Below are 17777 nucleotides of genomic sequence, written 5' to 3' on the forward strand. Positions count from 1 at the left end.
CATCCTTTTAAGCTACTCAGTTGCTAAATCTGGGCTTCTGGGCCCTTTTTCTTCTACTCCACTGGGTGCTTGAGCAAGGTTTGAGGATGGTTGGCATCAGCGAATACAACTTGTGCAGAACAGATGAATTTGGGGCATGTGAGGACTGACAGACAATGAGGCTTCTGGTGTGACTGGCTGAAGGCTATTCTTGAAGACAGACTTTTTCGAAATATCACCAAAAAGTTTCTTAGTCTCCTGACCTACTCTGATACCCACAGGTATCCTTTCCAATACTTCTGAATGTCCATATTGATCTGAAATTTCAAAACATTAGGGTAAATATCAGAGAAGTGTTCCCACCTATTCCTGATTCTTTCTAAAACTGATTTTCTTTTTCTGATCTTTCCCTTTCAAATCTAACCCAAAAGGAGAATGAGCCTCAAAGGAACAACTTCTGAATTACAGAACCATGTGCGGATCCTAAGGTCTGAGTGTATAAACTACTGGTGAGAAACAGAATGAGGCAAAAATTAAAGGAGTGTTAAAGGAACCAAACAGTGTAATAGGAAAACGAAGGTAGAAAAATCAGAGTAGAAAAATGGGAATATCATCACCTAGTCATGCGGAGAAGTTGTTGGGATCAAAGCATTAATACAAAGTTCAGTCTGAATTGGGTTCCTTTTCATTCCCTCAGAATTCCAAATAAAACTCTAAACATTTTAGAAAGACCTTAGCATGAGACAATTACTTAAAAAAAAAAAACTACATGCAGAATCTGTGTATCCTACAAAAAAATGTGCACACAGAAAAGCAGCCCTTGTGGTGGGGTGGGGGTTGGTTCTGCGGCTCCTACTGAAATGTTCTGGAATCTCTTCTCTGTCTACATGAACATATTTGGAAAGTAGCCTAGAAAAGAAAGCAATGAGAGATTTTAGACTCGAGGAGAAGCTGCAGTAGATGTCTTTCTTTTCCTGACCTAGACACTTCATGTTTCAAGAAAAGACACTCATTAACACCTCTTGTATGATTCCCAAACCTTCCTTTTCGTCTAGTGACAGCTACCATGTCAGAATGAAACTTTTAACAACCCTAAGGGTTTTGAAAATGTCTTTTAAATCATTTTTTTAAAAAAAATTATAAGGAAATGCTTTTAAAAACACAAGCAGACTGCCAACCATCTGTCATTTTCAATAATACCTTGGAAAGGGGCAAAGCAAAGAAAGCTATGGAGATTAGGTCAATGGTGCTGGATGTTAGGATGATGTCAAAAATGCAATTCTTTGGGTCTAGTTGGCAAAATCTGATACTATTTATTAAACTTTTTTTTTTTGCCTCATGTTAGTGTTAAAATATATGTATTAATTTCATAGAACACTGAGGAAAAATTTTAAAATATTTCAGTATCAAAGAGAAAATGGAAGACCTTGAGGTGATAGGGAAATACATTGTAAAAACTTTGCCATTTTACTCCTTTCATTCCAGAATAACACAAACTTATCAAGCTTTTCAACACTTTATTTTTCAAGAAATATTTACAATGCATCTACTCCTCAGAATCTACTCTGTTAGATTCTGAAGAATTTAGATTAATTCTGGCCAGTCTCCATATAAATCACCTAGAAAAGATTTCTAAAACAGACATTCCACCTACATTGATTCTAATATAGTAGGCCTAGATTGGGGCCTTGAATTCTGAATATCCTGATTTTGATATAGTACCTCCTCACCCCGCCCAATTTATGTCCCTCTGCCAGAAGATTGTGCAAGTTTGGGTCCTTTGGAAGCAGACACCAATACGGATTGTTCATGCAAGAGACTTATTAGGAGAAATGATGGCGAGGAAAAACAGAGAGGGAGCTGAGAGAGACACAGAACCAGAACCATGAGACACAGAACCAGAACCATGAGACCAGTTCTGATTCCACATCAGGGAGAGAAGGAAGGGAAAAGGTTTGGCTGAGTTTTAGATGACAGTGCAGTTCTATCAAAATTCAGGAAGACCAACGGGGAGACCCCAAGACAAAATCAGTCATCAGAGGAATCTCTTGTCTCCTAAAAAGACCTGCTTAGTATTTCTGCTGTGCTCACTCAGTGACTAGGAGCAGCCTGTGGTAAATGTGGTGAAGATTTCCCTAACAGGACTGTTAGTCAATCAGTCTCCCTGTAGTCAGAGATTTGAGAGTTGCATTTTCACAGCAGCCCCAAGATATAGGGTATGACATTGGAGTCCCTCCCTTCGACCAGCTTACAATTCAATTTAACTTATGGAATTTAGAGGCTTAGAGTTAGAAAGGACCTTAAGACTAGTTCAGTTATCTGCCCAAGGCTTAGGAATGCTCAACAGTATCTCTGCTACTCTTAGATACATTGGGGCATATTCACATTGGTAGTAGAGTCTATGGCACAGCATGAGACAATTTCTAACAGCCAGGGCAGTTCTGGCTATTGGAAATTGTCTCATGCTCTGCCAAATTTTCCCATGATACTTTTAAAATCTTCAGAAAATAGAAAGAGCTTTGGGGATCATGTGTTAAATCTCATTTACTAGTGAGAAATCAGACCCATGGAGGATAACTAAATTACCCAAGGCGACATACCTAGTTATTGGCAGAACTGAAGCTAATATATAGATCAATTGAGCTTTCTACTCTATACCTGTTTTAATTAATATTTTTAATTTTACAGAAAAAATTTTTTGACATATTTAGTGTCAGGCAAAGCAAGTTAATTTAATGCCTCAGATGGTCTTTGTTTTAGTTAAAGGAATTTGCCATGTCCTTCTAAAATGACTTTTTTCTTGATCAAATATCCTATTTGAGCTTGGGTGAAGATATCTAAGAGATGTAAAGCCAAAGATAATTTCTAGTCAACTACAGTTGTTCATACTTTGTACGAGGACCAAAACAATACTAAATCAATCTCTTCCTCTACCTCCCCCTGCAAACTTATATATGGAGTGGTAGATAGATATTCATGTAATTTAGTAACTTATACAGGTTTGTTTTGTTTTCTTTTAGGGTAAATTTGGAAAGAATTTTCTCTCCACGTTTACAAAACTTTGAATTTCCTGAAGTACATTTAACTATTACTTTTTAGTTTAAAAGAAAACATTGGTACTATTTTAAACTTAGGCCTGGTATTTAGTCAGCAAGAACTGCTAGAAAATCTGAAAACAGAAACAATAGCACTTTGGTGCCACCTTGTGGTAAAATATAAAAAGGTAGGAGGAAAAGGTTATATGCAGTATAATAAAACTAAGATTCTGTGTACTTACAGAAGGAGATGGGGAAAAAAGATGTGTGTGTGCTGTTGATGCATTCCCTCCTTAATCAACTTTAAAAGAAAAATATTTATAGCCTATAATAAGACGCATTTGGGTTTTTAATCCAATTCTGCCAATATTTGCAAATTAAAAAATGATTTAAAAGGTGGTTTGAAAATTTATATTTTAATTTTCTTACCAGCCATTCTGCTTACAAAATTATTCACTTGTCCATATTTTTACATGGCTTCTGGGACATCACACTTTCTGGGTTCTACTTCTACCTCAGTGGCTGCTCCTAACTTGACACTCTCACCCCATGAGAGATGGGGTGAGAATCTGATTGGCAAATGTGGGACGAAGGAAGAAGCATTTGTGTCACTCCTCTGCCCTTATCCATGTAAGAAGTGAGCAAGTTTTGCTCTTGCAGTCTGGGGATGATGAGAATTCAGTCATTGTCCAGAGTAGATGGGTCAGTCTGGCTAATTTGAGGGAGCATATTCTTTTTTCTGAAGTCTAGGGCAGGTGTGCCTGCCCAGCCTTTAATAGGAAGCTCCATAAGGCAAGGAATTTTTTCCATGCTCTACTGTATTCCTACCCCCTATCACATGACTAGCATTCAACAAATATGTGTAATATAAATGGATAAATAATAAAGATAATATTTCGGTCCCCCTCTGCCAAGTTGTTTGTTTTACTTCCTGCTGTATTCAGAACCAGCGTGGGAAGAAAGATACTATTTATTGGGCCCTGTCAAAAACCCCGATCTCCCCAGGTAAACAAGTGGCTTCAATTCGCACCATTCAGGTTTCTCTCCAGCTATCATTTTCTCAGAGAGAACTTCTCTGTCCTCCCTAAAATAGCACTGCTGCATTCTTTGGTATTGTTTTCTCAACAAATACTGAATGAAGGCTGGAGATGAAGGCAGAAACTGGACCATGCAGGGCTTGGTGGGTCATGGTGAGATGTTTAGATTTTTATTCCAACTGGGATTGGGGGAGGGGTCAATGGACATGATAACTGATAGAAAAGGATCATCAGCATGCAACAGGTGCTTTGAAAATAGCTCGAATGTTTAGTAAGCATCACAAGGATTATGAGAATTGCAGTTGGTGCTGTATGGAGGTTCCAAGGACAATCACAAAGCTAGCCACTGAGATATGGTGGAGCTGTGTCCCCGAGCCCATCTCAGACAGCCTACTATGAGAAAAAACTGTGGAATCACTAGTTGTGAACCTTGACAGTGATTTAATATTCCTGAATCTTATCTTCCTACGGTTCTCTAGCTCTCCTACTCTGTTGAACTACCTATCACTCACCACACCACCTGAAAGTGCATTGTTTTCTTGTTCCTCTGGTTCTCTCACTAGAATATGAGCTTCTTATCAGCAGGACTTTGTCTTGTTTACTGCTGTATCCTAAGCACACTGCCCAGTACATAATAGATGCTCAAAAAATACTTGTTGAGTGAATTAATAGCTTTTATGATTCCTACCCAGACTAAAAATCAAAATCATTTAATTGAAATGAATAGAACCATAGCTGATAACTTTCTTCCAACTTTCTCAGTCATTTCTTCAGCTAGTTCCTTCTATCATGCTTAAGCAGTTATTACTACTATCTAGTTATTTCTAATTTTGTGACACAAAGTAATCCAACAGGTAGAAAGTGGTATTTTCAACAGGCTAATGCAATTTAATGGAATACCTATAGAATGAAGAAAAGATGCCAACTTAAAAATGCCCATGTGAATACTGACATAATACACTGGTTAAATTTATTCTGCTTTTTTGTGTGTGTAACACAGGACTCTAGCTCAAAAAAGAAAACATCTAAACAAAAAAAGCCAAGAAACCTAAAAAAAAGAATGAGGAAAAAAGTAGTTAAAAGTGCACTGTGGCATTGGAAGAAAAGCATAGGTTTCAAAAATAAATTTGAGATTGAAACTTGGCTGTGTTGATCACAGTGTGATTCTGAAAAAAACTATTTGGTCTCTGATTCTGTGTAACTGGGATAATACGTATCACTTTTGGGTAGTTTTAAGGATTAGATTCAGTGCCTGGTAGATGCTTAATGAAAGGCAGCTATTATCAATATTTCTGATATTATAGCAAATTCTTCTTTGTGCGTAGTTTATATGTTGTGATAAAAATCATCTGCATTACCAATAGCATTTTAGTACCATTGAACTTTTAGAACAGAAATGGACTTTAGAGATCATCTAATACAGAAATTTTCAAACTGTACTCAGAGGAACCTCTAGACTTTGGGGCATGGGATGGAGTGTCAAAGGGGGTAGCATCGGGGCCCCCCAATTCCTTGAACCAGAGTAGTTCCAGTTCACCACATATGAAGAAAGAAAGAAAAGGCAGGCAGGCAGGCAGGAAGGGAGAGAGGGAGGGAAGAAGAAAGGAAAGAAGGAAGGAAAGAAGGAAGGAAGCAAGGAAGGGAAATTGGAAATTTCCTACTCCCATTATTATATACAGTTAAGGGAATTGGACTCAAGAATCATGTGTTAAGTGGCAGAACTGTTAATTTAAGCCGTGTTCCTTCCACTATAGCATATCATTAGTTACTTATTTAAAAATTATACAATAGACATTTTAAAAAGCAGACCTTAGTGAGCAGTGCACAATTCTTCATGTAGTTCTGGTTGTGGTAATTAATATCTAACTAAAGAAAAGCTTTACTTAAAAACAAAAATCAGACATTAGTTACTATAAAATTTCAGCTATTATTATATTTACATAGAACACAAGATTAAAATAACCTCCATTGTTGTTCTCCACAAATGGGACCCAAAATTTTAACAGAGCAAGGGGATGAAAGATTGACAATGGCGTTACCCCTTTAGAATCTTGGTCCTCTCTTGGACATTTGTTTTTACAAGATCAGCTAACAAATTCTGTGTCTAACTTAGGTGTGTCATTGTTGCTGTTTTTATATGGTCCCATGGAAGTTCTTGATCTACCTGTGGAATTATGGAAAATAGGTCAATTCAACAATGTATAACAAATCCCCAGGTTTTACGCAAACTGTGTAAGGTGATGGGGGGAAAAGATGTGAATGACACAATTGCGATCTTTCTTGCTGTCATGGAACTTAAATTCTAATGGGGAAGACACAATTAAGCATGAAATGAACAGGTGTTGCCACATTAACAGGATGAGGGTCCTACCAATAGATGAAGTGGACAGAAAGCTTAACAGAGGTGGTGACTTTAGCTTACACATGAATGGGAGCAGTCAGCCAATGGAAAAACCAGAGGGAGAGGCTTCCAGCCAAGGGAATTTGGTGTGGAGTAGAGCAAGTGAGGCAGTGGGTTGAGATAAAGCTTGAGTGGAAGCAGGGAAAAGATTAGGCAGAACCTTTGCAATCATGGCAAGATATTTAGATTTTATCCAAAGTGCAATGGAGAGTCTTAAGGATGAAGCAGCACAATTGGTTCTGGTTGAATTTTTTTTGTGTCAGGCACATGGACCATAAGGAACCCACTCAAATCTTTAATGGGTGAAATACCCCTGGCCAAAGACAAATTCTCATCACATTTCCACTGGAGCAAGGGCTGCTGCAGAAACATCTCTCCTCAGTGCTGAATCTTCTCCTGCCACTGCCAACTCTTGGAAAGCCCTTGAGTTGAGAAAGATGCAGCCATGCAGTAATTGGCAGCCTAAAATGAGGGAAAAAACTAAGTTCTAATGGGCTGATGGGTCCAGGTGGCCAATTGGAAGCACGAGCTCAATTACACAGGTGTACAGGTGTCTAAGGTAGCATTTCAACCACAGAAAACAAAGAACTCAGCATTTCCCTCTCACCACGAAGGCCAGGAATCTCATCTTTTCTGAACCCAAACCACTTCTACTAAAACTTTATTGCACACTTCTAATTTTGGGAGAAGCCACATTTAATTTTGCTTCAGTATCCATTTTTGATAATGATGCCACCAGAATATGTATTCTCTTACACATTGGTTTTCCAGGGCTACCACATATAGGCGGTTTAAAAAGAAATTTGTTTCACGGTTCTGGAGGATATGTTTGAACTGTTGTGTCCTCAGAGTTGGTTCCTTTTGAGGACTGTGAAGGAGAATGTATTCACGTGTCTCTCCTTGCTTCTGGTAGTTTACTGGCATTCCTTGGCTTGCAGAAGGATCACCCCAATCTCTGACTTCATTTTTCCATGGTTTTCTCCCTGTGTGTGTGTCCAAATTTCTTTTTCTTTTATAAGGCCACTAGCCACATTGGATTGGGGCCCACCCTAATTATCTTACTTGATTATTTCTATAAAGACATTCTGAAGAGTTAGGACTCCCATCATACATTTTTTTGGGGTAGAGGGGCAATTCAACTTAGAACACCTTAAAACACAAAAGTCAAATATCAGTATCTAAACTCTGGGCTCAAAGTATGTCAAATAAGAGATACCAGAAATTAGAAATTTCTCTTGGCTATTTCGTGCTTTCAGATTGCATTTCTTTGCCAAATAAAAAACAAAATTAGAAGTTTGAGGTTTCTGTTACTTGATAAATTATTTTTAATCACCACCATATAAGGGGAACTTATCTGCAACCAATGGTTACATTTTCTTATCTTTGTCCAATTGGTTAGAACAATTCTGGAGACTGTAACAAACTAAAATTGTTCCATACTTCCTTTCCTAAAAAAACTTTTTTAAAGGACCAACTCTTGATTGTGTCCAAAATATACTTCTGTAGGTGATAATTAAGGGAGCTCTTATACATATCTTGTTGATATAAAGCTGTTTTAGAAAAAGTTTAAAATCAAAGGAATAAAATTGACAAGTGGATTCTGTATGAATCTACTTTTTGTTCTGTATATAACATTTTGAAAGATTTCATCAGGTGGAGGTTTTCTGCCAGCATAGAAATATATGTACAAACTTCGGTCACCACTCCATTATTTTAATGCCAGAATAATCAATGTAGTGAATATAACAAAACCAGAATTGGAAGATTTAGATAACAGGTATTCTGGTTTACTGAAATTCTGAAGAAACAGGAATAACAATAAATGCTTTCTGTTGTATCCCTGGTTGCTTGGTACATTTTCATACATTTAAAAAATTCATGATGGTGAATTACACCTTGTATTGTCTCATCCCTATTCTAACAATCCAGTGTCTCTAGAGCTAGATATATCTTCCCTACAATTTTTTCTGATTATGCAAATTCTTTACTGAGACTTATAGTGCTATGATTTTTATTGTGCATGTGACTTCAACCCTTTGCCCTCCAAACTCCACTAATTTTAGAATTCCAGGTGTTTCTTTGATCAGATTGGACAGAAATCTGAACATTCCTATGAATCTTATTTCTTTTAAAGTTATAAGCACAAATTAAACATCATGTTTTCTAGTCATCAAAAATAAGAACTTGCTAATTTTAATTACTGGCCACAACATCTTCCTTCAGTTAATAAGGTCCCAATGCTATTTTACATGAAAATAATAGCAAACACAAATAGTACTTACTATGCCAGGCACCATTCCAAGGGCTTCACAAATAATGATATTACACTTACAGGCATTCTTATTACACATGACAGATGAGGGAACTAAAGCTCAGGGAAGTTAAGTAACTTGTGTAAGGTTATACAGTGATGGTGAACTTAGGATTTAAACCAGGGTAGTCCAGCTCCAGATTCTGTGCTCTCAATCACATGCCATACTGTCTCTCTTAAAATAACACGAGACCATTTTCCTTAGTTATATTTTATGAAAGACAAAATAAAATATAGGAATTTGAAGTTTCATTCCACTAACGAGCATAGATTTTGCTTTTACCTCATTTAAAAGTTATTTTATACATAGCTTTCAAAAAACACACCTGTCGTGCAGTTATTTCATTTTTTTCAAATCCAATGAACAAGAACACAATACAAATTTATTTTAAATAAGTCTTAGAATCAGAATTCAATTGATAAATGAAATCATCTATTAAAGTGTTAAACTCATTTTGGGTATTTCTTTACTTCAAAAAAGAATTAAAGTAGAATCATACTGTTTGCTAATATTTTTAAAAACTATATCCAGATACAAATGTTTAGAAGTTCTTGAAAATTAATGAACAAGCGATTTGGTTTTTTTCCACTATTTAACCAATTACAGAACTGCAATGACCTTTAAAAAAACACTAGTAATTAAATTTTGGACAATAAAAGTATAAAACCAGATTGTTAGCAGGAGACAAGATATAAATTAGAAAATTCATAAACATACATTTATTCAGTAAATACGATTATTAGAATCCTTGATATTTCAATGATCATTCCACGTTATAAAATAATCACAACATGTATTTAAGTCTATAAGTCATGCTGACATTCTTTTCCGATAAGCCATAGCCATTTCTTCTATTAAATGCTATAATATCTATTTAAATTGTAAACAAAGTACTTGAGTCAAACTGCTTAAGTACTTGAAAATAACTCAAAAATTCAAAAGATAATGATTTAAAAAAAAACACACATCTGAATTATCGAACCCCAAAGAACTAGGCCACTATAATCTAGTATTATGCTAATACAGTGGCCATGTTAAGATAGCATGTAATTATCAATGACATTATTTCTCATCTACAATTTTAAAACATGCTTTCTCAAATAATGAACATTTATCTTTGTAAGTTTTACTAAGGCAAAGGGGGCAGAAAGATAAAACATCAAGTTTATGTTTAAACTACTGGCAAATTTTATTTCTTTCTTTTAAAAAAGTAGACTAATTACTTCTTAAATAAGGAACGTCAAGTACCTTTTATTCCTAAAGAAATTAAGAAATATAACCAATCATTATATTTGCTGCTACTTAACAGCAGCTGTAAATTGAATTATTCTATTCTGATACTTCCAAACACAGTCCAGTGTAATTTTATAAAGGGGAAAATTAGTGGTTCTCAACCCTACATGTCATGTCCTTCAGAACCACCCAGAAAGCTTAAAAAAAAAAAAGTGTCTGGACCCACCCTCAGGGATTCTGATTTAGCTGGTGTGGATGGAACTCAGGTATTAACACTTTTTAAAGTTCTGCAGGGTGTTCTAATATGCAGCTAAGGTTCAGAATCACTGAGTTAATCCGTTTTGAAATACCAAGAAAATAAATGGAAACTGGGGAGCAGGGAATAATTATAAATTATAAATCAGCACCTATTATATATACTTACTATGTTCCTAGTTATGTTCATGAATCATACATTTACTTACATGACAAAAAAATGCCTTCATTTCCTCACTAACCACTACTGTACATCTTGGCCACTGAATGATTAAACGTTTCTATGGTCAGGATTTAAAACTCTGGGATACACTGTGAAAACTGCATTAATGAAAACAAACTACTGCTACTCATGCTCAACAGCAGCAAGCAAAACTACTGTATTTGGCTCCTCTAAGCTACCTTTATTTTAAGAATTATAATTAAGTGCCAACCCACACAAAGAACAGATTGTGGATTACTGGAGAAAAAAAAAAAATAGCTTACTCAACTTACTAAGTTTCAACACCAAAAAAGATTTAACTTGGCTTCAAGTTCTGAAACAGCTGAGATACTGAACTAGGAAGCTATAATTTATAATGAAATGTTGACACGCCCTTAAAAGCTACTGCAGCTGTAGCCATACTTAAATAAGATTTCTTCAGGGTTTACTTACCCTGTAATGCAAGAATATGAGCATAACATTATTACTGTTTTTATATGCACCAATACCTCTCTTTAATATATAAAGCTCTACAACAAATACCTCTAATAATTTTACAATTAAATTAAAATAAATCCATAATTCTATGCTACTTTGGTCTCAACATTTTAAAAACAATTAATTTTGAAAATATACAATTTAACAACATGATCCTATCAATAACAAGCATATTTTGTAGTGGACGAAAGACACATTCAACCATGCAATCCAGTGTTCAAAACCTAAATGATAAATAACAATGCTGATTTTATTCTGAAAATCACCGAATACTGGAATAATCTTTTAAGACGCACAGTGTTCACAACATGCAGAAAAAGTTATACATTTCTAGTCTTCCTGAAGGAATGTTACAAAATGCCCACTTTTTACACAGGGTCTAAATTCCTTATTATTTCAAACCATTATCTTCTTTTTAGCATCTGTCACTTAAAAAAAAACCATACAAATGTTCCTGTAAGTTGTGACTGAAAATGAACTTCAACTCTAATTTCAGCCTTTAAAAAGATCTGTCTTGCACTAATAGCTGCCTTTTAGTAAAACAGTGACATCCAGTGGACAACCGAAAGTATCCCTCAGAATTCCCATCACTATGTTTGAATCATAAAGATCACATCTCTAAATCCAACCATTTTAAGTTCCTACTCATTCTGACAGAGTCTACAGATTCTTATGAATACATTACCTCATAATTCCTACATATCTTAAATAGATCCTTGCATAATCTTCCTATTTAAAATCAATTCCTTAAACCATGCTGGTGTATGTAACTCTAGAGGCTAATGAGGTTAAAGTATTACTTTTTCTTCTTTGCTTCTGCTATTTCTCACCACAAACTAACTGGCTCATCTCTAGGAATAGAAGGACCAAAATATGAAAAACATATTTAAATAAAAATGAATAGCATTAAAAAATTTGCAAAAGATGAAAACCTGAACCTGTTTTGTATTTGTAATTTGATATACCATTGAATATAGATGTAATCAGTAATGCTAAAAGTCAAATTACATCCTTTTGCCTTGTGCTCAATTATGAAAGAATACATATTTTAGCAATGATTGTTCAAGTGTTTAAAAACTTACTTTTATAAATCAGTAGAAATGAGTCATCACTATCCATTTATGTTTAAAAGTAAAAAACTTCCACTGTGCTATGATTTATCAATGATTATACGTATTATGTGTGTGTTCAAAGTACAAAATGCAGCAGTGATGTTAACACTGACAGTGTAATGAACTGCTATAGCTGAAACTGTTTAATTTCTTGGAAAACTGTAAAGAAATTTTACAGGTTAAAAAAAATAGAGTAAGCAAAAAAAGAAACAGAGAACAGTTATTTTTAAATAAGCAGCCAAAGGAAGAAAACTTTTTTTCCTAAAAAAAGATTAAGAATGTAAAAGTACATCTGAATATTAAAAAAGCATTTTTAAAAATCTGTAACAACTTTATGACAAAATCTGCATTTGAAAAAGGCCTGTAAAAAGAGCGGGACAAAATTGCCCTCATCACCTTTTACTTTTTCTTGTCAGAAAAAAGTGTATGCATCTCTGGAACCATAAATGATGTTAAAATAGGCATTTATAAAACGGCAAGGAGCATTTCACGGGGAGTTTGTTTTTTACAATCACTGGCACTGCAGCCATCAGTAGGTCACAAGTAAAACTTCTCTAAGTATAAGCAAAATGGAATATAAAGTTTTGAACTGCATTAGGTCTGTTGCCTGCGTTTGGCTGATCTCATTTTTTCAAAACGTGACTCCATTTCTTCTAAGACCTTGGGTGTATATCGTACTACTAATTTAACCTTTCCTTGAGCCGCTTTCAGCAGTTCTACAGCTTTTTCATGATGTTCTCCTTCAACGCTCTAGAAAAAAAAATACATAATTAGTAACTAGGTTTTGTAAGTCACTCAAAATGCAAAAATGCTTAAAATACGTGTAAGTAAAAAAAGTTTTAATGTAAGTAAAAAGTTTTAATATCATTTCAACACTATAAACCTATGAAATAACCCAGTTTTATTAATGCTAATCAGTGTGAAATCCTCTGCTAAGTCATAATCTTTTGTAGTGCAGGAACTGGTTTATAAGATCCAAGCAATTAGCATATCAATCTATATGCCCCATTATTTAATAAACCAGAAGTAAATCAAGCAGCTGCCATTCTGTAAGACTAAAATGAGATAAGACTTCTAATTTAAATATTGCCTCAACTACTAAATAGCATACTAACTTCATAAAAATCATACTAAGTGGTAATTTACATTGGAAAAAAGCAAAACACACTTAAAGTGCTTTAAAATGTTATCACCGTACTAAATAGTACTGCCTAGAATTCTCCCATGGGATTTCTAAACTACAAAGTTTTGTTCTTCCCCCTACATCTTCTATTTCTCTAACTCATATACACCCCCAAGTGGTCTTAACACATCACTACAAATAGAAATAAAACATCCTTACCACTCCATTAACAGAAAGAAGTTGATCTCCTCGCTTGAGGCCCCCATGTCTATCTGCAATTCCACCTGGAATTATTCGAGATATATAGATTGGAGAGTTTTGCTCTTTGCCTCCCATAATATTGAATCCAAGGCCCTCTTCTGTTTTTGGTAGCTCAACAACTCGAGGATGAGAATGGCCTTCACTGGCAGCAAACGCAGCAACAGTAGCCTGAAAAAAATTTTTACTATTTAAAAAATATGACCTTTGTTAACTTCAGTTCTTTAGTCTCTTTTTAGAAACTACCTTCGAGGTTCCTACTTTTGATGTTTGAATACCCACAAATTGGTAGTTCGAGGAGAAGGTAAGCTAAGAGGACGTTTTAGAGACGACTGGGAAGCATACCATGGGACTATGTAGGACATGTAAAGATTGTTCAGGTCAGTCCATCCAGGGCTCAGAACTTCTGTGAAACAGGCTTGTTGGGCAGACGAACATTAACATTAAAAAGGAGAACCCCTACCCTGACATGCCAGCAGTCTTGAGCTCTGGGGCTGGATAGCCCGGCTCCTTCAAAGGCTTTTGTGTAGAACACAACCTATCTACATAACCTATAAGGAGGCAAGTGTCATTATATATGCAGGCATTTTGGCTGCTGTACTATGTTTCTTATGCTAAATAACTCATTAACAAATAACTAAGAATCAAGAAAAAGAGGAGTACATGTAGTCAACATGAATCTTTTTGTTCGTTTTCTAGTTACTACTAAAACTGCACAGATGAAAGAGAGCCACAACTTTAAAATTTTCAAATTTAGGTTTATCTAGATTAATTCTAACACAAAGTTAAGATATTTGGTTTTATTTTTCTTTTAAAGGTAATTAAGTAACCTGGTACCATTTTTCGTGATAGATCAGGATGCATGAACAAAAATGGGAGGGGGGAGAGGAAGAAAATCAAGATTTGTTGACTACTACTATGTTCTAAACTCTGAGAGAGGCCCCATTTTGCAGATATTGGAACTAAGGCTCATATATTCATTAAGCTATAAAGGTCATATAACTCAGGAATTAAAGCCAAATTTCTACGTTTTTTTCTATTCTGCCAAACTACACCCATGTTTGAGTGTTTGTATTCAAACAGAAAATCCAGTATTTCCTTTTGTGAACCAGTTAACTATCAATGAAAAATTACTTGCTAATGACAAATGTTAGTATAAGTCATCCAGTGCTAACATAAATTTATTCTAACCATATATGATGGCTACTGAGATCAATGTTGGAATTATTAGAGGAAAACACGTACATAAACCCTGCTTTTATATATGTATATTGCATATGTATATGCAATATACATATATTATGTAAATTTTCTTCAAAATTCTGAGATATGAATTACTATCCTTATTTTATTGATGAGGAAGTATCATTTTAGTAAATGTTTTAGTAAATGACAAAATTTACCTTTGCAGTCGCATTCGCTCTCACTTCAGGACTGCTGCTGATGTCCACAGTCTCATAGACATGTTCATATACCTATAAAATGAAAGTTATTATGATTTTAAATCTTAGAATATGCTAGGTTTGAGTTCTGTGAAGTTAATGAATGTGTTAAAATTTTAGGCAAAGTTATGCATCTTTGTAAAATGTTTTTCTGTTAGAAATTCCAAAAATGAGGACAGATTCTAATGTTTTTCAAAGTTTGTTTTCTTAAGAAATTCTGAAACCAAATTTCAAAGTATTATCTAATTAACTCAAGTTTTTAGTAAATTTTAATCTCATTTACTCACCTCTCTTACAGCATTGCAGAATTCACTTTGAAGGACTCTTTGTAAAGCCTGAAGCTTCTGTGGTGGTACTTCTCCACTCCTTTGTAATTTTTCCAACAATTCAATTGCTCTACAAATATCTAGAGTTAAACAAACACACACTGATAATTTTCTCCAAAGAGTCTCTAAATACCTATTTTACAGTGTACTAATTAGGATTCATCAAGAAGAACATATGTAGAACACAGAGAAAAAAAGCATAAGAGTATGAGTGTGTGTGTACTCACGTGAGGATGGGAATGTAAAATATCAGAAGGCTCAATTTTATAGTAGATTAAGAATACTGATCTTGCACATGTACAAAATCTGGGAAAAAGCATCACTGAGAGACAGGAAAAGTGAATACTAAATGTCACAGGAAAGGACTGGGGCTCAAATGTGATAGATGAACATTGTACTGCTTCAGAAAAGCTGACAGTATTATCTGTAATTTTTCAGTCAAAACTTACCTATCATTGTTAGTAATTAAAGCACTGAACAACAGAATATACTGTGTGCTAGTGAAATCACTGCTCATTTTCCAAAGGAAAACACAATATATATGGTAGATACCAACTGCTTAATTACAGATACAGTTAGTCGCAGGGACACAAATTAACTGGTCTGTTTTCAACTTAAGAAGTGTTTTAATTAAGACAATCAAATACATATGATTACAAAAGAGAAAAATAAAAAGTGAATTTTGTCAATCTGGTTTCAATACTAGCTAGGTGATCCTGGACAAATTACTTAACCTCCCTGTGTCTCAGTTTCTTCATATAAAAGGGGAATAACACGGTTCTGTGGTAAGGTGTTGTGAGTCCGGGATGCGTGTGATATGTGGGTACACTTGCTTTGTGCACGGATAAACACGGGCTGAGCGGGTATTCTGTCCGAACTGGGCGTGTGATGTTTGTGTCTCGAGCTAATACGTCTCTGAACGCTGCGTCTGCTGTGCTCACCCGAGTGTGCGGCATGTGTCTGCGAACGCGGACAGGTGGTATTCAACAGTGCTCTGCCCTGGGACAGTTTACGCGAACAGAGAAGTCGTCTGGATGTTGGTCAAGAGGATCGCAAGCGCCCACCCTGGGGCCGGGCGCAAGGACGTCGACGGTCACCGACGCCAGCTGGAGGGACAGCCTGGCTCCGGGTCTCGGAGCTTGGGCCGCTCCTCCTCCCCTGTTGCGACACAGCACTCCTCCACCCCCTCCGCCCTCCTTGGTCCGGGCCTCCGCCGCACTCACCCCTCTCCAGCCGCACAGGTTCCCCCAGCGCCGCCATCTTCTCCCTTTGCCTACAGACCCGCAGGAAATGACGACAGAGGGGCTGCGGTGAGGGGCGGGGCCTAGAGGTAGCCGGGAGGGCGAGGTCTGGCCAGTATCGCGAGAGGTGCAGCGAGGTCTGGGTCTCACCCAGGCCTTCAGGGGAGGACGTGCATGAGCGCAGGTGCTGGAGGTGGGCTGTGCGCTGCACCATCAGCGGTTGTAAGTGTCGAATATCCTAGCCTCCTAAAATTGAAAAGATCCCGTTTCTCGGCTTTTGGTCCCTGCCTCGGGATTCAAGCCTCATCTCACCTGCTTGGAACCTTCGTCTCACGTGGAGGAGTCCGGATCCTTGTCCAAGTTTCACCATTTGTGGCTCTATCTTCACATAGCCGCTTTCGTCCTCAGTTTCTCCATCTGTGCGACAAAGAGCCCTATCTCCAAGGTCCTTTCTATTCTTAAACCCTGGGATTCCGTGACACCTAAGTGTGTAAATGGTATATTACAAATTTTCCTTTTGTGGCAGCTGCTTTAGTTTAAAAAATTCAAGGCGCAAATCTTCCCTACAAATTTATTTGAGAGTGAAGATGAAAAGTAACAAATCATGAAATACACTTGGGTGACAGAGAAAGTAAGGCACTTTAGCGCACCACAAAGTAATTTTTTGAAGTCGATCTAGAATCATATAAATAAAATATGAAGCGAATAATATTATTAATGCGTTACTGATTTTTAGGGACATTTGAAAATTTCATAAATCTATAAAATGTTAGTCCTTAATTTAAATGAATTATTAATTTGCCCAGTATTTAAATTCTAGTAAGATTTATTCAAGTCTTAGGCTATGCCGATAAGTTATGTGCTCTCCCATATAAGTTTTCAACACTTCATTACACAGCTGTTTCAGCAACCTGGGTGCCCCTGGCCCACCCTTTCCATTCAACAGTAATATTTTCTTCTAATCCACTGTGAACATCACCACTATACTCTTTCCTCACCCCCTTGAACCCTGATTTCATCATCAAAGGTTTCCGTTCAGAAACTTTCATTGATTTCTCCATTCCTATTTTTAAAATCTTTTATACTCTGACCCTAATCCACTTAACTTCATTTCTATTATCCCTCAAGTGCTACCACTGCTCCAGTAGAGGTAGTACAGTAGCCTCCCTTTATGTGCAGCTTCACTTTCCATGGTTTCAGTTATCTGTGTTCAAACGCAGTCCAAAATTATTTAATGGAAAATTCCAGAAATAAATAATTAAGTTTTAAATTGTACACCGTTCTGAGTAGCATCATGAAATCTCACATTGTCCCGCTCCTTCC

The 17777-nt window shown here is 36.2% G+C and overlaps 1 protein-coding gene across 1 annotated transcript; it reads right to left on the reverse strand.

Moving 5' to 3' along the window:
• Positions 1–8958: 8958 nt before the first annotated feature.
• Positions 8959–16542, reverse strand: LIN7C (lin-7 cell polarity scaffold C). The gene is made up of 5 exons (XM_039866055.1): positions 16437–16542; positions 15175–15293; positions 14849–14920; positions 13407–13616; positions 8959–12814 (listed from the first exon to the last, which is right to left on the reverse strand). The coding sequence occupies exons 1-5, from the start codon at positions 16471–16473 to the stop codon at positions 12659–12661; spliced, it is 594 nt and encodes a 197-aa protein (XP_039721989.1). The 5' UTR covers positions 16474–16542; the 3' UTR covers positions 8959–12658.
• Between the last annotated feature and the right edge of the window lie 1235 nt (positions 16543–17777).

Source organism: Pteropus medius, unplaced genomic scaffold (genome assembly GCF_902729225.1).
Source record: "Pteropus medius unplaced genomic scaffold, Ma_sr-lr_union100, whole genome shotgun sequence".
Lineage (NCBI taxonomy): Eukaryota > Metazoa > Chordata > Mammalia > Chiroptera > Pteropodidae > Pteropus > Pteropus medius.

What these genes read in the sequence shown, in the direction of transcription:
- LIN7C (XM_039866055.1), bottom strand. Translation starts at nt 16,473, where the DNA reads ATGGCGGCGCTGGGGGAACCTGTGCGGCTGGAGAGGG. An exon ending in ACCTGTGCGGCTGGAGAGGG is followed by an intron (nt 15,294 to 16,436) that starts GTGAGTGCGGCG and finishes GTTTAACTCTAG; the next exon opens with ATATTTGTAGAGCAATTGAA. An exon ending in TCTGCAATGCTGTAAGAGAG is followed by an intron (nt 14,921 to 15,174) that starts GTGAGTAAATGA and finishes TTCATTTTATAG; the next exon opens with GTATATGAACATGTCTATGA.